Source organism: Betta splendens, chromosome 15 (assembly GCF_900634795.4).
Source record: "Betta splendens chromosome 15, fBetSpl5.4, whole genome shotgun sequence".
Lineage (NCBI taxonomy): Eukaryota > Metazoa > Chordata > Actinopteri > Anabantiformes > Osphronemidae > Betta > Betta splendens.
Window position 1 is genome coordinate 6,213,375 of NC_040895.2, and position 26,640 is coordinate 6,240,014.

At 42.0% G+C, this 26,640-nt stretch overlaps 3 protein-coding genes across 4 annotated transcripts; 2 read left to right on the plus strand and 1 right to left on the minus strand.

Annotated features, from left to right (window-relative positions):
- The first annotated feature begins 900 nt into the window (after window positions 1–900).
- On the plus strand, window positions 901–11,997 carry LOC114842076 (kynurenine 3-monooxygenase). Of its 2 annotated transcripts, XR_008692594.1 has the most exons (16): window positions 901–1,163; window positions 1,331–1,400; window positions 1,509–1,606; window positions 2,131–2,220; window positions 2,914–2,962; window positions 3,535–3,622; window positions 4,675–4,840; window positions 4,941–5,012; window positions 6,245–6,366; window positions 6,856–7,003; window positions 7,082–7,139; window positions 7,489–7,571; window positions 7,660–7,761; window positions 7,850–7,909; window positions 8,260–10,654; window positions 10,824–11,997. XR_008692594.1 is itself a non-coding variant. In XM_029127564.3 (15 exons), the coding sequence occupies exons 1-15, from the start codon at window positions 1,101–1,103 to the stop codon at window positions 8,395–8,397; spliced, it is 1,407 nt and encodes a 468-aa protein (XP_028983397.1). In that variant the 5' UTR covers window positions 901–1,100; the 3' UTR covers window positions 8,398–11,997. The 2 variants fall into 2 exon arrangements, 1 of the variants encoding a protein (XP_028983397.1); XM_029127564.3 differs by having other exon boundaries at window positions 8,260–11,997.
- opn3 (opsin 3) lies at window positions 9,468–14,575 on the minus strand. The gene is given in 5 exon segments (XM_029127566.3): window positions 9,468–10,092; window positions 10,384–10,635; window positions 12,204–12,442; window positions 12,445–12,522; window positions 14,121–14,575. Coding segments are annotated over 5 exon segments (1,158 nt in total). The 5' UTR covers window positions 14,440–14,575; the 3' UTR covers window positions 9,468–9,822.
- Window positions 14,576–18,857: 4,282 nt separating this feature from the next.
- LOC114842115 (uncharacterized) lies at window positions 18,858–25,073 on the plus strand. Its single transcript, XM_029127629.2, has 16 exons — window positions 18,858–19,095; window positions 19,956–20,415; window positions 20,540–20,645; window positions 20,804–21,021; window positions 21,265–21,396; window positions 21,531–21,698; window positions 21,925–22,061; window positions 22,208–22,319; window positions 22,407–22,487; window positions 22,631–22,811; window positions 22,896–22,985; window positions 23,140–23,226; window positions 23,381–23,441; window positions 23,613–23,651; window positions 24,182–24,366; window positions 24,480–25,073. Exons 2-15 carry the CDS (start codon window positions 19,987–19,989, stop codon window positions 24,210–24,212), a joined length of 1,872 nt encoding a protein of 623 aa, XP_028983462.1. The 5' UTR covers window positions 18,858–19,095; window positions 19,956–19,986; the 3' UTR covers window positions 24,213–24,366; window positions 24,480–25,073.
- The last annotated feature ends 1,567 nt before the right edge of the window (window positions 25,074–26,640 follow it).

Here is a 26,640-nt window from a genome sequence, read left to right on the forward strand (position 1 = left end):
TGTCTGGCTTATTTCGGAAAAAAGGGTTGTGTCATTGATTCTTGTATCGATTAGGAAACCAGCGGGTGGATTTCCATGGACGTCTAGCGCGTCAGGTCAGGTTTCATTTTTTGTAGTACGTGTCAATCTGATGATTTAGTGAGAATACAGTCTAGATGAATCAAAGGATTTGAGACTCAGAAGAATTGGACTGTCATAAATATGTTAGTAATAAATTCAGAGATAAATAAATAAATTAACCATAATGTTTTTTTCAAGTCTGAGTAAATCTGTAAACCTGCACGTATGAGTTTCAGCGGTTGGGTTTTTATATAGTTGTTAGTTTCTATGAAATAAAAGTAGTAAATAAAAAAAGTATATATTTAAAAAAATGAACGACAAATGTATTTATTGAAAATCCATATTATCAAGATGCAGGCCTGTATACAAGCATTGCCTGTTTAAAACACTGATCTATTTAAAAAAAGGTGTCCTTTTAATTTAATCAGATATAATTAATGTTCCATCATTATGTCGTCAACGTCAATATGACGTTCCAGCGTATAGCATAAACTTTGCTTATAACTATTCTTTATTTCCACTAGATGGAGACAAAGCTTGTTGTTGTGCGGCGCGTTGCGTTTCATCACTGATCCCTGTAACAATCAGGAGCAGGAGCTCAGTTTATTACACTGCTGTATAAAACGTGGGTGCTGCACTCACTGTGTCGACTTTGCTGTAATCACGCAGCCTATTCTTTTCTTATAATTTCATGGACGTAATTTTATGCAAAACAAACTAGTGAGTCGGTTTTGGTTCTTTTGTAGCAACTACAGATTTAATATCCGACACGTAATAATTGACCCGAGGCCATAACAGTTCACATTCAATACTAAAGTACAAGGGTTAATATAGTCAAGGTCCTTTCGACATCGCAGCTGGTAGTTGGACGCACTCAGGGAAGTCATGTTATCTATCTCGTGCGTTTGCTTTGAAAGGGGAAATAATTTCGAGAGTGACATCCAGGGGATCCACTCCGCTCCTCCTCTTTTAAATATCTACCGTCGACTTCTGTAAATCCGTTTCAACTATACGGTGTCATTATCAGAGGACAATTAAAAATGGAGGATTCAACCAGCAGATCAACTAAGAAAAAAGTTGTAGCAGTGGTGGGCGGTGGTCTGGTAGGACAAAATTTAAAAATGATTTATAAATTAATTTTGGTTGTAAAATGGACAAAATAAATATACAAATACAAAACAGTATTTATAAACGTCTCAGCACTGTCAGTATTGCACCTAATATAACTTTTTAAACAGTTGTTTCTATTCCTTGTCATGCTTTACTGTAGGTTGGGGCACTGAATGCCTGCTTTCTAGCCAAAAGAGGGTTTGATGTGGAAGTGTTTGAAACTAGGGAAGGTAGTTTTCAAAGTTCTTTCTGCCAAACGCTTAAACATCAAAATCCAACTTCACTGCACTGCTCTTCTAATGGATACGTCAAAGCGTTTGGTGTGTTTTTTTAACCAGATATCCGAAAAGCCCAAATTGTGAGGGGAAGGAGCATTAACCTGGCATTATCTCACAGAGGCCGACAGGCACTGAGACACGTCGGCATGGAGGAGAAGGTATTGTCATAAAATATATTCATAGAAAATAATTGAAACCCTGACTGGTTTAGCTGAAAACAATGCAAATGTTTTGCAAATGTTATTTCTATCACATATAAAGCATTTTACCCTACACATTGTAAATGAAAGTGGAGTTCATGCTGTGTTTGGCTGGATGTCTAATAATACATATTGATATGTGTGAACTTGCCCCAGGGAATCTATCTACCCTCCGTATTTTTGGTTGCAACCCAATAAAGAGGTTTTGATTTTGTTATCTCAGGTCAGCAAACTGTTTTGTTATGCCACATTTGCAGCCTGATCGTATTATGCACGCCTGAGAAACCTGCATCAGCTCTTTTTGCTGCACTCATGTGACTAGTCAACATAACAGCAACACTGACTTTACCAGGGTTCCCCTGACTGACCACTCCTTGCCCTTTATGAGTAATTAGTCACATTATAGCTGTGTTAAAAATGTGACTGAATGAAAAATCCGTTAAGAAGTTAAGCAATAATGTGTTGTTGGTGGGGGTTTTCAGATTGTCTCTCAGGGAATCCCTATGCATGCCAGGATGATCCATTCACTGAGTGGGAAACAGTCCCCAATCCCTTATGGCAAGAAAGGCCAGGTGAGTTTAGTTTATCAAAATATAGTCAGAATGCAAATATTACAAACGCCTTTCTTCTCTAAACATCTATTATACCATACAGCAGATAGGCTACTTGTTGATCACATAAAAACACTAATCTTTCAGCTTTCTGCAACATGCGTACGCAATCAAACAGGCTTACAGTAGTGTTACATAGTAAGTTACATAGTAACCAGCCTTGGGTCACCTACTCCTTTTGTTTATTGTTAACATTGTCTCCATTTTCTACTATGTTATGTGTTGCTGAACAAAATCTTCTAAAAGTTGTTGTTTTACAAGTGCTGGAAGTGTAAACACACTGTAAGAATTGCCTCATGCACACAGCACATTAAATATTAATCTTGCACCATGCTATACCTCACTAATACTGTACCAACACAACCTTTCTGTTTATTTCTATGCGAAATGTAAAAAGAAACTGCAACAAAAAGACACACATGTATTGTAAATAGATCAATGTGAAAAATGTGTGGAAAATTTCAAGTGGAAGTTATTGTCCCTCTGAAAATAGTTTTTATAATTATACTGCTGCCAGTATATGTAAATGTGTCTTAAACAAAACATGAATGTAGGTAGACACAGAATAAACTCAGGAGGTTTCCCTTCAAGCTCTAGTTGTGAAGCTGCACGTCTAGCAGAGCTGCTCTCTAACACACGTTGTTCTCCTTGCAGTACATCTTGTCCGTAGACCGCGCCAATCTGAACAAACAGCTGCTATCAGGTAAGATCATAGTACAGTGCTTCAACCACACCATAATTGGTTCAATATATACTCTGGTTCTATGAAGAGTAAAATATTTTAATCCACTGTATTAATCTAATTAATTGAAACCCTTTATGGGACAAAACTATACTATAAATGTCCACGCACAAACAATTATATTATGTACATTGTTTAATTTTTACTGTCCAGTATATTCCCAATATATTTATAATTCATGAACCTCACCCAGAGCTCTACAGAGTTAAAATACATACTGTCCTCCTTCTTGTTCTACATTAGGCTACTTTCTGGCAATCTGAGCCTGATCTCTACTGTATGTAACCAAGTGTCTCATTGTACGGAGGCTGCAGTGGAGTGTGGTGTATGAGCAGCCAGGACCAGCATCTGTTCAGACAGCTAGACTGAACTCGGAGATCAAGAGATTTTGATAATGTCACAGCTCAAATGTCCGGTCTCACTAAATCAGATCAAAAAACTAAGCAGTTTTGCCAGTTGTGTGTCCTGCACCGTTTGAGTAGAACCCATATTCTACTGCTCCTGATGTCTAAGCTGTTTTTGTGCTCCCACAGAGGCAGACACATATCCAAATACTAAGCTGAACTTTGACCACAAGCTGCATGACTGGAGTGCAGAAACAGGGATGATGACCTTTGTCAGGTAAATAGTTACAGGTCCTATACAGTACATAGACACATACATAACAGTTAACAGTTACGCCGTACGACTATAAACACGTTGCCTCACAAGAACCTGAATGACTTTTTGGTAGCATGTTAAATAGTTGCCCTTGAGGAAAATGTGACACAGGCTCAACAACCTAATTAACACTGAGGCACCTCTTGGTCTTTTCCGTTGTGTGAATTAACAGACGTGTGCAGTGAATTATTTCCGCAGGACCACAAACAAAACCTAATCACAGTTTAAATAAGCAAAACAAAAATCAGCCTTATCTTAGATGTGTATAAAACCCATTTAAAGTGCACATTATCACGTGGTTTGTTAATTCAATTTAAAAGCCTCCTGGCTCAGGATTAGAATGAGTCACTGCAGCTGTTGCCACAGAGAGCAAACACTTTAATTTATTCAGGTTAGTTCTGTGTAAAGGCCGTGAATATGCCCCGAATCCAAAAGTCACCGTGGCGCATGTTGCCCATCCACAGCTCATCAACCCCCCCCCCCCTGCAGTTAAACGCTGACAGCTCATATTTGCTCTCTGCAGCTTGTATAATGAAAGAGAGTCCCGATTCACCAGGACATAACCTTTCCTGCTGTATCTGCTCCAATATTGTCCAATTCTCTGGTCTTTGTGTAGTTATATTTAAGATTAGGTTTACAAATGCTCAAATTCAGAAGTCAAGAGCCAAACAAGCCCCTGTCTGTCAACCATGACGTGACGGGAAGTGATTTTAGTGTAGACCCGGACACAGTTTGAGGGGCACAGACTTCTCATCTGCGTTTGCTTTGGAATGTGTGAAACTAAAAAGCTGAAACAAAGAGCTACTTTAGGGATGACAGCTTGGTTGACAGACGCAGACCCGGGGACACGCTGAAGGCCTGTGGCCGAAACGCCGCCTCTGCACACTGAATAATGCACTAATGTGCAGTGCTTGGGGGCGTTTCCCACGGCCGGTCGCCCTGAAGCTAAAGCGCCGAGAACGGTCGGGTCAAGTCCAGTCACAGTGAGCTGAAGCTGTGTTCTCGTTCTTCAGGCCAGACGGTTCTAAGGTGCAGCTGAAGGCGGATCTGATCGTCGGCTGTGACGGCGCCTTCTCCGCCACCCGAAAGCAATTCCTTCGCCGCAGTCGCTTCAACTACAGCCAGACGTACATCCCTCACGGCTACATGGAGCTCACCATGCCGCCCGTCAACGGAGAGGTCAGCGTGTGCACCACGCGTCTAATGGCGCTGGAGACATCCTGCTAATAGGTCTCTAAGCACAACCTCCCCATTTCTCCTTTGTTTCTCTCACCCTCAGTTTGCCATGAAGCCTAATTATCTGCACATCTGGCCGCGGAACACGTTCATGATGATTGCCCTGCCCAACCTGGTGAGCGTTGCACTGCAGCTGTAGCACTGACTCTGGCAATGTCAAAGACGTTTGCCCTCCATTGTTATGTCGCATAATTTGGCTGTTAAGCAATTTATTCCGAATCCATCAGAAGCCTAAGGCTGCACAATGTCCTCGTTCTCAGAGTCTGTTTGATGTCGCTCTGTCCCACCTGTCCTTTTTAATCCCGCGAGGATTTTTCTGCGTGACTCAGCACAAACGTGAGACCAGGTTACGGCGGCTGACGGTGGATCCGCGTTGTCACACGCTGTCCCACTTTCCAGGAACACATTAGAGCTGAGGATAAGAGTAGAGCATCCTCGCCGTGGTGCATAGACACCATGGTGAATGAGACAGTGTGAAAAGGTCTCCAGGGAGACTGGGACGTTGATGGACAGTCCCTGCTCTGACGGGCACATAATGACTAATACCTTTGCTATGAGGACCCATCCTATTAAATTCTCTAACGAGCTCAGTTCTCAGCATTCAATTTAATAATGAACTGGTGGTAGGATGTTTTCACACAGACTCTTCCTCCACAATCACATTTACCACATTTACTAAATATTACTATTGAACATCAGATAAATTACAATAAAGGCCAAGATGTCTGAACAGGATACATGAAACAAAACAATGTCCAATTTATTGCTTTCTGAGCTTCAACATTACTAGCGTCCAGTCTAAGCTGGACAGACATTAGCCTGCTATACTACTACTGCTACACATCCTCCCCCAAATTCGGTTAGAGGGTTGAAACCTTAAGATTTAACTTGTGGAGCACATTTTTAGAAAAATCAACTTTTCCATTTAATAAGGTTTTTATTTTAATAAACGTTTTATTCGAATACATTTGCTTTCCTTTGCACCTTCATGCTATTCAATTACAAAATACCAATATGAAATATGTCATAAGCAAATGTATGCATCGCAGAAATAGATATAGTAGGTAAAACCTGCTCCACACTGTTTAAATGCAACCTTTACGTGTTGAATACAATACATTCATTCCCTAATTCCTTCTTGTTAATGTGGTCACACCATGCACCAACCACAGTAAAGGCAGGAGCTCGTCTTTCCCAGACTCTACCCTGTGCTAGCATCCCGCTGACTTTGGGAGAATCCTTAACATTTAAGAGCTTTGCCCGACACCGATTTCAGTTGGCAGATGTGCATCACACTCCATCTGAGCTCTCACACCACTTCTCACCAGGTCTGTTCTTCTGATTCAGGACAAGACATTCACATGTACCCTCTTCATGCCCTTTGAGGATTTCGAGAAGATCGCCACGGGAGATGAGGTCATTGAGTTTTTCCAGAAATACTTCCCCGACGCCATCCCTCTCATAGGAGAGTAAGTGACTCCCCCTCGTCACCTCCTTCCTCTCCTCGTCTGCCTCCATCCCTTCATCCCACCTGCCGTGCCGTGCTCCAAAACACTTTGATTTGCCGCCATCCTACGGTCTCCAGCTACATCGGGAGTCGTGATCTGTGAAGCGTGAAATTGGAGGCCTACAGTTGTGCGGTTTTGAGCTTTTAATTTGTAGTGAATCCTGTGTTGTAGGTGACAGAAGCAGAAGAGGTGTGAGCTGGAGGAAGGCTCCAGGCTGTTCCTTCCCTCAGCTTATATTGGGCTGGTCTTTAGTCTGAGCATACACATCATAATGCGAGTTTCATCTGTTTCACTTTATAAAGGCAGACATAGTTTTTGCTCGTTCAGCTGTGACAGATAGTTTTGGAAAAAAGTTAAATCCGATGTCTGTAATTTAGAAAAAGCTGAAGTGTGAAAGTGAATAGTTTTAAATGAGTCCGCCGTTCTTTTACTTGCATTTGTGTCCCGCAGGGAGGCTCTCAGGAGGGATTATTTCCGACTGCCTGCACAGGCCATGGTGTCTGTCAAGTGCTCCCCATACCACATCCATGACAAATGTGTCCTCATGGGCGACGCGGCTCATGCTGTGGTGCCTTTCTATGGGCAGGGGATGAACGCCGTAAGTACCAAATGGAGCAGAGTGAGGAGCAGAAAGGGATTAAATGGAGCCTCACGCCTCCAAATCGTGCTTCTTTAGGGCTTCGAGGACTGCATTGTCTTTGACGAGGTCTTGGATCGGTTCAGTGAGGATCTCGGTAAGAAGTAAATGAAGAGAAACTGGAATAGAGCAGCCTGACAGCTGCTTGACTCTGTGTGTGTGTGTGTGTGGGGTGGTGGTGTGTGTGTGGTGCATGTGTGTGTGTGTGGTGTAGTGTGTGGTGTGTGTGTGGTGTGTGTGTGGGTGGTGTGTGTGTGTGCGCTGGTGTGTTGTGTGTGTGGGTGTGTGTGGTGCGTGTGTGTGTGTGTGTGTGTGTGTGTGTGTGTGTGTGTGTGTGTGTGTGTGTGTGTGTGTGTGTGTGTGCGTGCGTGCGTGCCTGTGCGTGTGCGTATGCGTGCGTGTGTGTGTGTGCGTGTGTGTGTGTGTGTGTGTGTGTGTGTGTGCAGGTGCTGTGCTACCTGAGTACAGCAGGGTGCGGGTTCCAGACGACCACGCCATCGCAGACCTGGCCATGTACAACTACATTGAAGTAACGCATCCTTTAGCACTGTGCCAGTTCGGGAGCACCTGCACCCGCTCGCTGCACTGATCTGCTGCTGTCCTGTGTTGCATTGCAGATGCGAGCCCACGTCAACTCCAAATGGTTCCTCTTCAGAAAGCATGTTGATAACGTGCTTCACTTCCTCATGCCAAAGACAATAATCCCACTGTACACTATGGCAAGTGTGAGAATAACCACACAGCGCCACCTACAGCACAGCTCTGCACCACACACACCTGTCTAACCTCCGCCCCCACTGTCTGCAGGTCACCTTCACTAGGACTCGCTACCATGAAGCTGTGCAGCGCTGGCACTGGCAGAACAAAGTATGGTCTCCTAAGAAAACTTCCTGCACATTGTTTGCGACTCTGGGAATGTTTCGCGCCTTTGAACGTCTTGTGATTGTAATTCGGGACTCTTTTGAAGTCGCTCCATCCAGTAATCAGCAGTGAGCATGAAAGGCTCAAAAGACTTCCCTTTTTAGAATCAACTCATGTATTGTGACACAAACAAAGCTGCTACACAGTGTTTCAGATTTTCCTACTTAAATTTATGTGAAATGTACTGATGCCTGAAACCTTTCACATTTACCTGCTACTGGTGACTTTTATATGGTTACAGACGGTAATAGTGAGCTAGGGCTCTGACTGCGGGGCTTCTTGTGTACTTGTCCCAGGTGGTAAATCGTGGCCTGCTGCTGAGTGCGACTGGGGCGGCTGTGGGGGGGTCCTACCTGCTCCTCAAAAACCCCCCCGACGTCAACAAGCTCCTTCTGTCCGTCGAGAAAATCTGGACCAGGCTCGTAACGAAATGACCGATCTGACAAAGAGTGGAGAGGGAAACGAATGACATCATGTGATTATATGTGATAAACCTGAACAAAGGTGAGAGGCGGTGGAGGATTGTGTTGCTTTTAAAATAATAAATCTTCCTTTGTCTCCTAAACATCCTCTAGTTTATGCTTAATGAGCCCCATCAGCCAATGACAGGGCGACAAGGAGGGTGATGGATGGATAAATGGATAGATTATATATTATATGTCTTATTCTATAAATTATTATTTAATTATATGACTTTTTGTGATTTTACTGGATTTATAAGTTTTTAAGAAGTTTATTTTATTTGAGCCTGTTTCTGTTTGGAACCACATATACAGTAGGTTACATGGTAGGTGGTAGCTGTTGCATCATGTTCTTCATATAAAAGTCATATTTATTATTTATTCGCCCTAGGAAGCTTGACATGTCATGAAAAACATTACAACAAATACCATATCACCATGGAAAATTCTGTATTCTCCCTGAACTGTAATAATAATGATTGTCTTTCCTCTGTCTTATACCTTTCTCTCCAGAACTGACTCTGTTTTCTCAAACGCCTTTCATCTCTTCTATTTATGTTGCAGTTTTATTTCAGTCTCATAATAGCCTTCACTCCACTTTACTTCTATTCTTAGTATTCGTGCTTACACTGGTCATATTCATTGAGTTTATTCAGGTTTGGGATTGAATCATCTCATCTAACACTAGATAAGTAGGCTAAACAAAAACCTCCACTTTCTACAAAGCTGAAGTCCTGAAACTTGAAAGTATGAAAGCAAAGACCCCTCACTTGCTCATATCCTCACTAAATTATCCATCCATCCATTATTTTAACTGCTTTGTCATCCAAATCCATTAATCATTTCTATTCATAGCTGACAGCCCAGGAGGTTATGGGAGGTGTGTCCCACTGGAGCACACTGAGGTCCCAGTCTCATCTCCTCTTATTAAATTACACTCCTGCAGTTCTCCTACTTATCATTCCACCAAATGTCATTTTTCTGCTGCTGTTCTCGTCACGCTGGAGATTTGCATTGATAGGAGATAAGATACACACATCCGGTAGCCTAAAATAGTCTAGTTTATTGAATCCATACACAGTAATGTCATTTATTGAACTTAGAAGCTAAGGCTTGTTTCCATGTTACACACTTTCAGTTGGGTACCAACCAAACAATCTGCTGTCAAACTCAGGTCCTTCACTATGACCATCGCAGCCAGTTCAGAAACACCCTACTCCCAGTTAACTACAGTATAAGTCACATATGTCACCACAGCTGATGTTGGTTGAGGATGATACAAATCTGTTGCAGACACAGAAACATCCAGAGGTCAGACAGGAGGGTTTTGGCTTGAAACAGCATGTTGGGCCCCTGAGGCGTACTGAGTGCTGGGCTGAGCGGTCCAGTCCGCGCTCATCACAGCGGCCTCACTTGAATGACGTTGACCTCCGGGGAGTCTCCGGCCTTGGCGGCCACGCCCAGCTGGCGGAAGTCGTCGCTGGTGATGATGAAGACGATGGAGGAGGAGCTGAAGGTCACCCTCTTCTTGGGCCGCTCCTTGCTGCCGCACGTGCTGGACACAATGGGCCGGATGGGCCGCTCGACCCGGGGCAGGGGCCGCTCTTTGAGGTTGCGCTGCAGCCAGGAGAGCCGGGAGCAGAGCAGCTGCAACAAGCAGCGCCGGAACTGGGAGATGAGGAAGAGGAGTCATCAAGCTGTGACAGTCTCCCTCCCACACACACAGCCCACCTGCTCAGGCCTTAGTAGTGGTACCTTTTGTCTGAAATTCCTTGTCAAATCACACAGTTTGAGCAAAGCTCATACAAATATGACTATAAGAAATATGAATGAACATCTGTTTCATTTACTTAAACCACAGTTATTATTCCATTAATTTCCTCTATTTGCCCATTTTAAATTCTCCGTTCACAGAGGATTAAAACTTAGTCGCAGCTCTCGTTACAAGCAGGAACCAACCTTTCTGCTCATGAAGGCATAGATGAGAGGGTTGTAGGCCGTGCTGGACTTGGCGAAGAACGAGGGGATGACGGCCACCGTGGGGGAAACCAGACTGGTCCTGCCGAAGGCCTCCATCATGGACACGACGGCGTAGGGCGTCCAGCAAAGCAGGAAGCAGGAGATCATCAGCAGGAACATGACGGACACCTTCTTCTCATAGCGCAGGATCTTGATGATCTGGACCGTCTGGAGGTCCTGGATGGAGCGCAGCTACAAAGGCAGCACACGAGTAAGATGCCATTAATTAAACAGTCTACAATTGTAGAGTATATAGCAACACAATGACAGAGTAGCCGATTTTTATGCTCATCTGAACCACTGCTGCCTCTATTGCTATTCATTTATTCACGGGGTGGGTTTTTTGTTTATGTTTAGCATGTGTACATTTTCCTCTTCAGGATTTTCAGATGTTTTGGCAGGCTAACCACTTCTCTCTCCACCGTCGAGCCAAAAATACTCGGCAGAGTTCAGACTGCTTCTCTTTGAAGGCTCCGGCATCTCTCCATGGCCGTGACGTGTGGGGAGATCTCCCGGGCCCACGAGGGGCTCAGGGAGTTGGGTTCTGGGTTGTGAGGACGTGGCAGCTCGTGCTTCCTACGAGGCTGTGAACGCTTTAAAGGGATAGAAGACGGCAGCCGCACCAACCTGTGACGCAGACAGACATCTGGGTCATTTGATTAGAATTGCAGAGTGTTCTGCTCACGTACTCTCCTGTTCCAAATTCTTCATTGACCATCTGTTTTCAGCACGGAGCAGATGATACAATGAGGTGAATACAGATTCCCTCATTTCTAACACGAACGTCAAAAAGGAAAAACATCCCCGCGTTTTGGCCGAAACGTGAACACAAATGTTTGATCCTCATCTGCTCAACCTGAACAGGACTTATCCTCCACCTGATGATGTCATAGATGCTGAGTGAGGGCACAAGACACAGACCAATGCTATAACAGAACCTATGATGGAAGACCAATTAAAGTGAAGGTCAAGAAGTTTCTTTTCAGTGAAATAAAGAATGTATGAATTTATTTTGTTTATCACATCACATTTGGAACGCAGATTTTGCCTAATAAAGTGTGTGTGTTGTGAGTCAGCTTCCAGACAGCCAGAGGGCACTCTGGCTCACGTGGCATTAAGGCCCTCTTGGTTGGTTCTTTGTTTTCTCATTTCCTGTCATGTCATGTCCTGTTATTAGGTTAATTAGAGTCACCTGTTTTAGTAAGTATTTAAGTTTCTGGTTTGGGTACAGTCTTTGTTGGTGCATTACTCGTTACGTGTTACTTGTTACTGGTTATGGGTTACTTGTTACGTGTTGCAGTGTCGTCGTGCTCTTGTGCTCTGTCCAGGTTTGTGTGTTTGTTCACTGTTTGTGTTGGATACTGTTGTTTGCATGTTTTGTGTTTTAGTATGGCTACTTAGTTTCCTGCTCTGCAGTGATCTTTTGTTTTACCTGTGAGTTATATGTGTTAGTTTGCATTTTTTGTTTCTGGCTTATCCTGCAGTCGCAGCGTCCTTAGTTTGTATTGTTCTCAGTCTGTATGTTCTATTTATTTATTAAATCACTTATTGTCAGTCCTGTCTGTGGGTCGTGCATTTGGGTCCTCCCTCCAGTTTAGTTTGAAGGCCTTTGTAGCCTGTTCCCCACTCATAGTGAGTGTGTTTTAAAATACAGTCCAGTCCAGTTTGACCCTTGTCCGTAACAGTGTGTGTGTGTGTCAAATATGATACAAGTGGCATCAAATAGTTAAATGTGCCAGGAGAACATCTGCCCGTCTTACCATCTGCACAGTATAGAGGATGTTCCCATAGCAGTAGATCATGATGCCCACAGGCACAAAGAAACACGCCAGGAGGAACAAGAGGATGAAGGCGGCGTCGTTGGGGTCCTTCGATGCCCAGTCCAGAGAGCAGCCCAGCTGGTGGATCTCCAGAGTGTAGCGGTTCCATCCCAGCAGAGGAGCTCCCGTCCAGGCCAGCGAGTACAGCCAGATGTGGGCAATGGCCCGCCACGCCCAGGGAAGTCCACCACCTGGGCGTGGACCACGCGGATGTACCGCTCATAGGCCAGGGCTGCCAAAGTCATGATGGAAACTATGCCTGGCCAGAGAGCGAGAGAGAGCGAGAGAGGGAGACTGAGTACTTGCTGCAGGATCTGGGTCAGTGGACTTAACAAGTTTCATCAAACGGGATTCGGAGCATATATGTCAACACATCGGGGCAGGATACAGAAGGGTCTAAAAACACACACCCACACACACACACACACACATTGGCTGACAGCTGATGAAGAGACTAAGACAGGAACAGTGTCATTACATGCACAGACACATCCAACTTGCAGACATACTGAAAAGGTACGCTTCACATTATGCAGGGATCTGAGACGCAGCCCTGCAGCTGTGTGCCGTAGCCCCTGTGGCCTGTGTGTGTGTGTGGGTCCCCACAACACGGACCTCCACTGGGTAAATACGCAGGACGGGTGCAATGATGATGACACACCTGGGCGCGGAAGACTAGAGGACAGAGATGGAGGTGGCAAACTATTTCTTTCTATTTTTATATTGGAGCCGGTATCAGCAGGAAGCCGCATACAGGAGTGATTGTATCAGCAGGCGCTGGAGCTGGATTCACGGTGTTTATACCAGATTACGCCACAGCAACGCGTATGACCTTGAATTTTTCAATTGAACAACTCACACAGAGTACGGGGGGGCTGTCTTGTACTGTGAATCTTGGGGTGGGGGGTTCTCAGGATGAGTTGTCACGTTAATTAAAGTCTCTGTTATCGGCCTGCTGTGCTCTGCTCGTCTGAGTGTCAGCCACAGCGGCAGCCTGACTGATCCGATTTGATCCCATCAGTGAATTGCCCCTGAGTCACACCTGGGAGGGAAATGTCAGCCACAACTCTGCATCGCAACACCGACTTTGCATGCTTGTGATCTGAAATCCTCATCGGTGGGACGTATTTTGCAATGCAAATGTGATCAATAGTTGCCGTCGCAGTGTTGTGAACCGTGGGGCCAGAGACAGAGGCAGACGCAGCCTTTTCATCATGTGCACACCATCCAATGTCAGGCAAAGGACAGGACGATGACAGAGGAAGGGGCCAATCATCCAGTGCATCTGTGTTTAGCTGGCTGATTTGCACTAATGAGCTCATTATCACACATTCAGCCACGTCCACAGGAATCTGCGGTTCCTGCAGGGCTGCGACCTGAACAGTGACCAGTTACAGCTGATCGCTGGACTGTCATCGTACAGCAGAGAAGACTGAGGACACAGTGGAGGAAAGAGTGACGCACTAATAGATACTTAAGCTATAATTTATACATGGATATATACACACACACATAGCTACATACACAAAATATAAAAAATATAAGGTATAAATCTAAACCCCTCTTCAAGGTCGCTAGATTTAGAGAATAGACGGTGAGTTCACTGACACGCTGTGTTTTTGAACTTGTGTACAGTTTTACCAGCTTCGTTTTCAACAACAATGTGTGCACGAGAGCTTTTCATTAAAGCTCATTTCGTAAAAAAAAAATTATAATGACATTTTCTACTTCACATGACATCAGTACGGGAAAGCATAATTGGGTAATAATTAAATAAATTGAAATTAGACCTAGAATTATTTCTGATAATGAAGTACATGCTAATATTTAAGGTTTTCCTTATTTTATTTCTCTCACCAAATAGGCTGTTGCTGAATCCGTCCCACACGCATGTCGCCTGGCTCCAAATCCATCCGCGTTCGACGCACGAAGCAAACGTAAAGTTTATCCCGATGACGGAAACCAGAAAATCACTCAAACTAATGTTGACCAGCAGCAAATTAGTGGGCGTGCGGAGCCGCTTGAATTTACAGAAGAGGACGATGACAACAACATTGTTGCAGAAGCCGAACGCCCCAATGGTCCCGATGGTCAAAGCGAGAAGTTTGTAGGTGCTCACGGTGAACAGATGTTGTTCTGCACTTCTCTCCACTCGGGTTTCGTTGGCAGGATTCATTTCGTGGCCAAAAACTTCGTTTCCAGCATTGTGCTTTCGGAGGTGTGAGAACGCGCGCGTGCCGGACACGAGACTGTCTGTCAGCTCCACGCGCTCCCCGCCCCGCCACGTTCATTCAAACCCAGCTGAGACAGTTTGATGAAAGTGGGTCAATGTAACACGGTCAAGCCACACAGGTTGTGCAACTTCGATTCCGGCGTTAATTTCAAAATAAAATGTTTGTTTTGACCTACATGTTTTACAGGTGCCTGAAAGCTATGCATGCAAAAGGGACACTAGAATAACTTAAAACAATGTTTTTAAAACGGCCTCTAATAAAACAGCCGGACTGGCCGTTTCAAAGACTAGGCTGACGTTAATCCCTAAAGTATTTCATTTTTTAGACTTTCTCGCTCTTTTATTTTGAAACGAAAGTTACAAAAAATTAACTCTGGCTTGTCTTCAGCATTTGAGGCTTTCTAGTTGTTCAAATGCTGAAATAATTTATTCACACCTCTACACCGAGTGTATATAGTTAATATCGATTCACAAACCATTATTGGCTACCAAGAATCTAGTTCAATTTAAATCAGCATTTCTGGCTTTGTTTCTGCTTTTAAAAGCAGACTGTATTTTTCTAAGTTTTAAGTTGAAGCTGTCAAAAAAGCAATTGGTGTATGTTTATCACATGGATTATATGTAATTCATACATAGGTTATCTAATGTGTATAGGCACCATAAAACATGCTAGTTTTGTTTTGGTCCTGTTGACACTGTGACCAAACCTCTCCACTTACAGTAGACCCCCCCATAATAATCACATTATCTTTTCTGATTTGCAAAGAGCTGGGCTTTTTACAGACATGTTGTTTTTTTCATAGTCCTGTTTTTAGTAGCAAAAGATATATGAGCTACCAAAATAACTTGCATGTTCAGATAATAGGTCTGGAAGCAGTCAAATCCATTGTGGGCTCCTCTGACCTACAGCTTCACGTACACCAGACACCACATGACGACAGCGCAGCGCTGACATATCTAGTGTGGTGCTTTCAAGAGTCATCTCGCTTTGTCCACGGACAAATGTCGCCGCGCTGAAATGTTGGATTTCTGCAGTGACGCTGTGTAAGTCTGACCTTGTGTCTCTGTGCCTACAGGTTGATTCAGAATAGAGCGTGTGCTGGGGACATGCATGGCACAGGGAGACTCCAGACCTACAGTATATGATGCAGATGACAACTCATAGCTTGAATATATTACATGCAGGTGTGTTGCTTTACGTGAATGGAAATGATGGGTCTATGATTTCACTGCAGTATAGTAATTTTCATGAAACATATAGTCACACATCTAATTTGTGTCTCTAAGAGTCACCTTCCTGTGAGAAGTCTGCTGCCGAAGACTGGAAGGGTAAATTGTGTTGTGATGCTGGTTGCATCACCAGCAAATCCACAGATGTAGCACAATATACTGTAACTGTGAGATCCAACTGATAAATAGGTCAAGAGGATTGAACAACAACCTGTGTGTGTGTGGTAAATACCTGAAAGCCTTCAAACTGAGGTCTGGTGTGTTGTATAGCCAGAAAGCTTCAGTATAAAGTCCACATAGTGCTATGCTTGTTATCTTAAGTTCAGGGTTTCTGCATCTGGGTCACATTTCCAATCAAATCACTTATTTCCGTCCTTCTATCTGTTAATCGTTCTCCATCTCTGTCTTCCAGTTCATTTTTATATCTCAGGACAGTGAGCTCACGGTAATGAGTTCCGCTGAGCGTCCTCTCTGCATACGTGCTTCACCACTTCTCCTGCTGAGGCCTCCTGAGGCGCAATTAAAGCAACATTACAGTCACTGTGCTGTGAATGTGCTTTCTAATAAGTCTTTAAGTGGCTTTTCACTGTCGCAAACATCAAGCTTGTCACACTGGCACATTTTTTTCCGTCTCCGGTGAATGCGCTGATATGAAGGTGCAGAGAAGAGGTGATATTCAGGCTTTGTTCGCTTCCTCAAACACAAAGCGCCACTTTTATGCACGAATGAATAGCTGCAGGCAATAAATAAATGTATTAGTCTGTGGACTTTGTCTGCATTCTGCTAGAAATGCAAATGTTTATATTTTAGTGGAAATGAACGCACGGCACTTATCAAAAAGAATGAAATGAATCATTCCAGAGCAGCTTCAGGCTTCAGTGTCACATTTGAAACGCAGGCAGCTAATGTTTATGAAAGCGTAGTTCACCTGGAAGGATGCAGGACAAGCTTAACACAGCTCTTTATTCAGCTGAAGTCACGGTACGAGCAGCTTTTAAGACAATGTGCTGTTAAACAAGCTCGCTTTAGAGTTGAGCTGAGCTGAAAGCGCTTCTAAATGAGAAGACGAGGGCCTTTCTCTCAGGGGACAAAGAGGAGCCGTGCAGAATGCAGAGGGACCTCAAATATGCAATCAGGAGGTGCAAGGACAGCTACAGGAAGAAGCTGGAGCCTCGTCTGGAGCAAAACAACCTCCACCTCCACCACACACACCGGTGAACGTTCAGTCTGTGGACACATTTAAATACCTGGGTGTTCACCTCGACAATAAACTGGACTGACAGAAGGATGTTGGTAAACTAACATCCATCATGGAGAACCCCTCCAACCCCTGCACCACTATAGAGGCTCTGAGCAGCGCCTTCAGCACCACACTGTTACACCCACAGTGCAGGATTCACTGGTTATATTATCATCGTCATTCAGTATGAAAATTTTACTTTTTACTTCTTTCTTGATTTACCTGATTAGGGTCATTTTTTCTTGTATAGTTGATACTGCTGCCTGTTCTTTTTACTGTTCTTCCGCACTGCTGTACTGTTTAATGGCTCCTTGCTTATGTAGACAGAAAAATTGCCCCATTGTGGGATGAATAAAGTTTATCTTATCTTATTAATTCATTTTAGATGCAATGTGAAAACAAACAATTCCAAGATGGCAAATCACATAGAATAACACTGTAGTACTTTAAAATACTCGACTAAGTCACCTTTAAACTCTGTATTGTAGAATTACTGTATCCTCCATTCTAAGAAAATATCAACTTCAACAGTGAAAAAGTGGGCGTGAAATCAAGCACCACAAACAAACAGTGTTCGTTGCTGTTACTGTGCGCTGTGCACCAGCACTTTTCATGCTTTAGATTAAAAATGACCCAGTGGAAAATCCAGCTTCTCTCAAATGGCGTTTTCACATCACATCTGTCTCTGAGGGGGATTAACAGTGTGGTGAAAGTGATCTTTGGAGCCGAGAACAGGGACAGAGCAGCTGCAGTGCGCTGCTGTTCCCAGGATGCATGAGGTGGAAGTGTGCTTTTAGCTTTTCACATGTTTTTGGCAATGTCTAAACCATAAGTGGGATTTGAACATCGCACATTACATTAGCGATCAAGAATCATTGGCAGAGTGTCAGTTATCAGTAGCATCACACTTGTTTCTCGTAGACGGAGACGTTGGATGTCGTCATTTGTCTTCACTGTCGCTGCCAAGAGTCTTTGAGAATTTGCCAAAGGAGCTTCACTGTCTGTCTGAGGAACATGAAATGTGTGAACGCTTTAGTCCTGCGGCGTCTTCGTATCTGACATGTAAAAAAAAAAATCCAAGGTTATTCCAGGGTAAGATATCTAAGGCTGCTGCAAGTCATTGTCCACTTATCTGATTTTATGGGCCAATCGCTAAACACCCTCCACATTCTAAACTGTATAAAAAAAAATTAAAATTAACATCAGCTTTAAAAATTAACATTAATCAGTTTGCTTTAATGTTTCACAAAAGCCAAGTCAAATTCCACACGCCGCTACCAGGACACAGAACTAATCTCTGATCGCGGCAGGTCACAGATCGGACGCCCCACTCAGCCCCCGTAGAAAGCAACTTAATTACTGCGGGCAGCGATGTCAGATGAATTCCACAAATAATCTTTTAAAGGGATTCCGAGCAGCAGACTGTGGATTAACATGTTAACCTCTGAGGAGCGTTTTCATTGAGTCATGAATAATTCATCGCAGCACAGCAGATCTCAGTAATTGGATGAGATGGATCGGAGAGTATTTTTGAATAGAACCTCTGTGTGGGAGTTTTGCACGAGCCCCTCGCGAGCGTCAGATGCAGCTGCAGATGCAGATGAAGCTGAGAGGCGCTGGAGATCAAACCACCAACGCTGATGTTTGTTGAGGGCAATTCATCTTAACAGTAGCAAAGACACGTCTTTTAATTAATTGTTGAGGTTTGGGGATTTTACACTTACAAAGACAAATCACAACCTATAACCTTAAGGAGTTACATTCCACTGTCATTCATACGAGTTTGTGCTCATCACCCTTGTTTATTTCCTCAGTTCCGTGTCGTGTTGCGTTCTGTGGCCTCCAGAAGCATCAGTGTTTCAAAGTGACAGCCTTTTCTCGACTCCTGACACCCGCTTCGGACGTTATCACGGCATTCAATGGCCATTATCAGTGGTTGTCAGCTTATACTTATGGGCCAATAGGTGCCTACTCCACCTACTGACAGCGGTGAGTAGGTGCAGCAGGTCGTCGTCATCTATTCCTAAAGTAGATCACGGCTTGGAGGACCAAACCAACTGAATCCAGATCCACTAGAGGCGCTGTTGAACCCTTTTTCTTCACACGGGAGAATCGACGCGCTGACCAAGGTAACAAGTTCATGTAGTCAGATGATATTTCCCATAACTTTTAGGTAAAACATCCAATTGTGGGAGGCAAATTTTTAAATTGGCATTATCAAACTGGCAAATTATCACATTAACGCTTTTCATCGTGGAAATGTTCCCCTGTTTAGGATTTTGATTATATTAGCCAGCGTAACTCAGCTACTAGCTAGCTGTATTCTGTTCTCCCATTTCAGACGATAATTTTATTACTCCAATATTTTTTGGGGTTATGTGGACAATATAAAGTTGTTTTGTACCGTGAACACTAACTTTTCCTACTTCGTTTCTGAGAAATCCGTCGAGTTTGGTCGGTAATTTAGTCGTAGTGCGTAGTGTAAAGTACTACAATACCCATGATCCTTAGATGCTGTTATCGAGATACGGCCTATACGCCAGTCATGGATGTGTCGTGAGATCCGTAACGAACAGAAAACGCTTTGTTATTAAAGGTATGCGTATACATTCCTAAACCTAGAGTTTTCTAATGCACCCATGGGGGATTCACTAATTAAAACAGAACACGTTACGTGTAGTTAGTGAAATACGTTTAATTACGGCGTAATGCTTATTCCCCACCGTAAGAGGGTCACATGACCGAATTTTAAGATCAATGATTGGGTCTTGTTCTTCAACGTCACATAGAGAGTCGCAGTTAAATTATGGTCGTGTCTACGTCTCAACGTTTTATTAAAATAATAATTAAACAGACAGATAAGGGATTACTTATATTATTTTGCTTTTATATTTACTGTTGGATTAGTTATTTTGCTTTCCCTATACTTCTTTTCCAAGTATGAATTTACCATTTTTAGGTTTGACTCTTGATATCTCCTTGTTTCCAGGCTTTACTGTCATATTGGAGATACTGGAGATATGGTGAAACACAGGACAAGTGTGCGATCTACGAAACATAGAGTATGTGTTCGTCGGAGGACCATTGGTGGTGCTACCAAAGTTTCTGTTTTGAGAAACGTTTCACATCCACCTGTAACTGTGGATGTTACACCTGTCACCACCACATCATCTCTGGATGAACATTCAGAGGCAGAACCAAGCAGCAGTTGCATGTCCGAGACTGCTTACACAAAAGCAAAGAAGAAGGAGCTCAGGGCCTGGGACTCATTGAAAGAGGATATGCTGCGGGTATCTTATGAGTCATCAGCACCATCTACAAATATCTGTGCTCTCTGCAAAGAGCATGCAGAGTATAGGTGCCTTGAGTGCAGCAGTACTAATATGTTTTGTGAGACCTGTATCACAAAAACCCACCGCAATTCCTTGCACCTACCAGAGAAATGGAATGTAAGGACCATTTTGATTAATTTATTTATATATTTAAGTAACAAATAATGCTAAAGGTATTTTTAAATGATGCTGTCAATTTGGATTTATTTTTTCCTATTTATGTTTTGTTTTTCTGATGTAGAAAACATTGTATGTGACATCTCCGCTTGAATTAGCACTACGCTTACCAGGAGAACATTGTTCTCATGCTGTGTACGCAAGAGATATGAAAATATTTGTGAACACAGGTTTGTTTTTAAAGATGTTTGATATTTAGTTGTAATGTTTAAAATGTTTTGCAATGTATTGCTTTTTATTGTAATTTATTGTCACACATTACATGCTTTATTAAACCCGAAACTAAAACTTATAACTAATAACCTTTTTGGTTCTCTTTCTGCCTTAGGCCAGTTGTGCAGCTTCAGCGTGACTCTTTGTACATGTGAACCAGAAACTTGCACCCTGCTCAGATATGGAATCTGGCCTGCGACACCAGAGAGGCCTCAAACAGCGTTCTCTATAGCTCTTTTGGAGCTTTTTCATTATCTGTCCATGGAATGCCAGGTGTCTGTTGAGGGATTCTGCAATATGTTGCGGTGGAAAAACAATCTGTCTCTTTCAGAGGTAATATAAAGTAAATTTGATTAATATTTTTATTTAAACTAAATCTTTTTAAAAATCATGCTACTTTTCCTGTGATATAAATCCTGTATTAATAAGCACATGTATAATGTATAAATTGGTTGAATCAATAATAGTTGAAATACTTACAGTAGGTCTAGTGTTTATCTTCATTCTGTTTTCAAATGTAACAGCTTTAGTTGCAGTTAATCTGATTATACATATTCTTTACTGCTTTTACCACAGGTTAACATGCTCTACAGAGCTCTGGTGGGAGAATCTATATCCCAGTTTCGCCACCACCACTTTAGATGCAGAAGTTTATCTGGTCTTTGTCCCTCATTTGATGATGGAACAACATGCCCAGTATGTCCTAAGGTTAGATCTACATTCCGATGTTCAAGCAATAGCTGAGGACTGGGCCTTTACTTAAAGTACTGTAAAAATATTTTTATATAAAATATATTTTATTTTTATAATTATACACTTATATCTTAACATTTCGGTTTTAGAGTAACGGCAATCTGATTGTAACAATGGATGCCAACTTTGGCCTTGTTCGAAAAAGAAGTTCAGGAAGTAGTTTGGTGGAGCCGTTGCATGGTAACAGAATGTTTGTGAGGGAAGAAGATGTGCAAGAATACCTGTCATCCCATCCTGATGGTTCCAAGCCAAATGAAGTGAGTAAAACTGAAATCAAAAACTGTTGGTGAGACCTCTTTCACTGTTCTAGTTGAGAGGTGTCATTAGCCCTCTTAATTGTAGTGTAACTGTAGTATGTTAGTAAAACATATTTTGATTGATGTGTATTCCGAAATGAAGTAGTTGGTCATGAATCATTGGTCATTGGTCTTTGTTTTGATGTAATGTTTCAGTTTTTCTACCTTCTCTATATTTTCTAATCAGGACTGTAGTAATTTCAAGGCAGGGAACCTGCTTCGTTCTCAAAAAAACCAACAAAAACTAGATGTAACAGGGGTGTTTGGAGTCTCTTGCCGCCATGAGATTCCGTTGGTGTTTTTGAACATGACCCAGGGAGAACGGTGAGTTTAAGACACAGCACTGGTGTCAGTATGATTGTTCCCAATCACCAAACTGTATGTTTCTCAAATATGTTTTATTCTGTCAGTTTTTAAATTTCATAATACTAAAACCTTTTTATACAATCAATAAACCTCTTTTTCAAAAGGCTAGCATATCCAATGTATATAATCAAAGAACTCCTAACAAGGAATCAGGGCAAGAACCTCAATCTGCATGTCATATATGACATTGCATGTGTACTTTCATCACACATGCATGTGAGTATGTTATCACAACTAAAAATTTTCAAGTAAATGTTACTTTCTGTGTATTCACTTCAAATATGCTGTTTTATGTGCCATCAGAAAAAAGCAGAAGCAATGCAACAAGGCGTATCTCTGGCTGTTCCAGCATTTCATGTTTTTGGTCATAAATTACAGTGTCAGGTAATGATTAACGCAGGTTATGGGCACAAATTACTTTTGTCTAATTTATTTTTGTTATTAGTCTTTTGATACTTAAACATAAAGGGTTATACATAAAACAATTATGTTTGAGTTCAGTGTGCTGTAAGAAAGTGTCTTCATAGGTTCTGTACAGTACGAGAAGATTAAAAGGCTTTGGGCTAACAGATGGAGAAGGTATGGAGAGGTTGTGGTCCTTCCTTAGAAGATTTGCTCGTATTACAAAAGAGATGAGTCCATCCCACCGGCTTGACCTCTTGACTGAAGCACTTCTTTATTATGGGAGGAGAAAAACAGCGGATATAGGTTTGGCCAGTTCTTGTATTTACATAGAAATTTTTGATATGCTTAAAAAATTAAAATTGTGAAGCTATTGACATTTGTTTGTAGAAGTGCAGCTCCATCACAGATGGGAAAAAGCAGAGAAGGTCGCTAATCTAGCTAAAGAGGAGTTAGCTGCTGTCTTAAAAGAGGCACCAGGTAAACCTTTAATATTGTACTTTTATTCAGTTAAGTGTTACACGAATTGACTATTCTGTTAGTCAAGATTCTCAGTCGTCAAAGTTTTCTTAACAAGAAGGCAAGAAGGACATCCATGACTGACCTTCAAAATGACTAATACATTCTTTTTTAGCGAGTGTTTCAGAGCACACTGTACAGAGATGGATGGAAACGGAGAACGAAGTTGCTAGATTGACAGTTTTGAAAACCAAAATAGCAGGTATCGCGTGTGTGTGCGTGTGTGTGTGTGTGTGTGTGTGTGTGTGTGTGTGTGTGTGTGTGTGTGTGTGTGTGTGTGTGTGTGTGTGTGTGTGTGTGTGTGTGTGTGATCTTGTTCATAATTTAACCATAATATCTTGACCTTTGTTCTCTAGACAGTGTTCCCAAATGGAAGAGGGTGTATGTGACAACGCTGATTGAGCTCCAGCAGCTCAAGTAAGACAGTAACTGTTGTACTTTGAAAATTGCATCAATCTAAATGAATGCAAGATTACTTCACTGTATTTCATGTTAAAAAAATGTGACCCCAACAATAAATATGTAAGCATCTTTCTTTTAAGTGCGTTGCGCTATGTGTGTGTTTAAACACAACTATTTTACATTTAGATCATGTGATCATGATTCAGCTGTTGCAGATGAGAAAAAGTAAGTAAGCTTTTTTAATACCCAGCACTTAATTTGCACTGTATTTGGTATGAGCAGCATTGTCATCTGTGTTTAGGATTGAATCTTGTCTTCAAAAAGTTGAAATACAGTACCATATAACAAGAAGATGGAATCAGTCAGATTCGATATTCCAGTCAACAATGCGAGAGCTCGACCAGGACATTCGAAGTAAACTGGTCATACAGGCACGAACCGAAGCAAGGGAAAGACTTACACTTCGGAAATATCCAGGTACAGTATGTTTACCTATGTGTCTAGTAATAATTTTTGTACTGTATGAAATGAGAAAATGTTCATTCTGAGTGACTGTGATTCATTTAAATACCAGATCAGCATTTATACAACAGACTTTATACCAAACAGGGCTCTACGTGTGGTTTTCAAGTGGGAATAATCTGTCTTTAAATATGTGTTTACTAAATATGTGTTTTTCTATAACTTAGGGCAATCATCTTTATAATTGTTGTTTGCTGCTAAATGTCATTGATCATTTTTGTTCTGTCTTACAGATGGACAGGGAATTGCTGTCAGATTGTCTAAACAAATTAAGGCCTGTAACAAGAGACTGAGGAAAACCATAACAGATTACAATAGTCTGCAATGGCCACCACAGACAACCATCTTCCCACCACAGATGGATTTTCAAGAAGCATGTGATCCCTCCTGGCCTGTCTACTGTAGCATTGATGAAAATGTGTGTTGACCTCAGGAAGTTGACTTTTATCAATCTATAGTTATTTGTTCATTTATTGATGCTACTTTATTGTACTACATTAGATTCAGTTTTTGTCATTTTTGTGCTGTCAGACAGAGGAAGGAGACTTTTCACGATCCCTCAAAAGACGTGCCATTGATGCATTGCACCTGAAGACCAGGGCTGCTGAGGAGAAGATCATGCTTCAGGATGAAATGAAGACTTTAATACATCATGTTCAGCAACAACATGCTTCTTTACACTCAGCTATTACTAATACTAAGCAACCTGGCTCCAGAGCTGTTCTTGTTGGCACCATTATAAACTTGGAACAGAAACTACATAATGCTACCTTGATGTTCCAGCAACACATTCCAAGTATTGCTCCTCTTTCACACGCTTACCTGCCACAGTTGAATGTAGTCTGCCAGAACGTGATATCACCGGATGTGTACATGGCTTTATTCAACGACGATGATGATGATGATGATGATGAAGATGGTAATGATGATGATGAGGAGGATTGTGATGATAGCATTTAAAGCTAAAATAAAATGCAGATTCATCCAACACAGAATCTAAAATGACAGACTTGTAAATATGCAAGCAGGATTGTGCAAATGTACTTATTTAGGTATTCCTAAAGCCTGTGTTTTGTGAAAGTGTATGAAATAAAAGAGTTTAAAAGAAGAGAATAAATGTTTTGTCTTTTTAAATGGTAAATGTGCTACAAGAATAAGGTTATTTAGTTATGATGGTTGGGGTTAAGGGCTAAGGAATGCATATGCACATGATGTGTTCACATACTGTTCGTAGCAGTTGAAGCTATTCGTTTACACTGAGGGTGTTCACTACTTCAATCGTGATCTATTCAATTCCGTTTTACTTGAATAGCACCAATTCACAACAAGGTTATCTCACTGCACTTTACAAGGTAAGCTTTACAGGAGGCAAGAGATATATATATATATATATATATATATATATATATATATATATATATATATCTCCTGGGAATGTACCGGTCAATCACAAAGGTAGTGTGAGTAGATTGCATGACATTAAAAATAAATGTTAGGCTGTAATCCATCTCGACTATGAGATTTGTTACTTGATTGACATACTAGTCAAATCTTTTTTGACTAGTCATGCCAAAGCTTTTCAAAAGACTATTGTGTGTGCATTTAGATAGGGCTGAATGCTATCACTTAGAGTTGTTGGTAAGATTTGTTTGGAGATTAAGGACATTATCTGTTTAGGTAAACATGCCGAATACAACCAACTGATGATCACTGCTGCTAGACTTCTGACCAACATGAAAGTAAAGAAAATCTTCCTTAGGTGTGTCTATTTGTAAACTAATCGAAAACATACAAACACAAACATTCTAAATCTAGCTGAATTAAATCTCCCACTTGAAAATATTTACCACATAGTAAATTACAGAGAACAAAATGACACAAGAATGATGAAATAAAAATCAATATTAAATATGAGGTCTAGATTAAGAAGTGAGATAGTCAAATCACAAGATGAACTTCTATTGAAATTCATCAGGACTATTCAAAGTGAGGCTCAGTAGTGTGTGTGGTTCACATATGGGCCACCTCCTGATGAGACAGCAGATGTTCTCCAAAAGGATGTTCTCCCAGACCTGGATCAGGACATTAGTCAACTCTTGGGCAGTCTGTGAATGGAAGACATGACGTTCCAGAGCTGCTCAGTTGGATTCTGGTCTGAGGAATGGTCCATAGCATCAGTGCCTTTGTCATGCAAGAGCTGCTGACACACTTCAGTGAGATGAACCATTTTCATGAACCAGAAGGAGCACAATGGGTGTGAGGATCTCATCCAGGTACCTAATGGCAGTAAGGCACTTCTGGCTGGCACCTAGAGGTCTCCAAGGAAAGGGCTCCCCAGACTATAACTCACCCACCTTCCAACCAGTCATGATCGAGGATGTGACAGGAGTATAATGTTCTCCACTGCGTCTCCAGACTCTGTCACACGTCACGTGTTTCAGTGTGAACCCGCTCTTATTCGTTAAAAAAATGCGCAATTCCAACGGCAAATCTTACAATTGTGGTATTCTCAGGCAAATACCCAAGCCTTCATGGTATTGGACTGTGATTGCAGGCCCAACCTGTTGTTGTAAAGCCTTCACACCACTCTAATAGAGAAGGACATCACATTAGTGGCATGCTGGAGGTCATTCTAGGGGCTCTGGCAGTGCTCCTGTTAATCCTTCTTACACAAATGAGCAGAAAAAGTCTT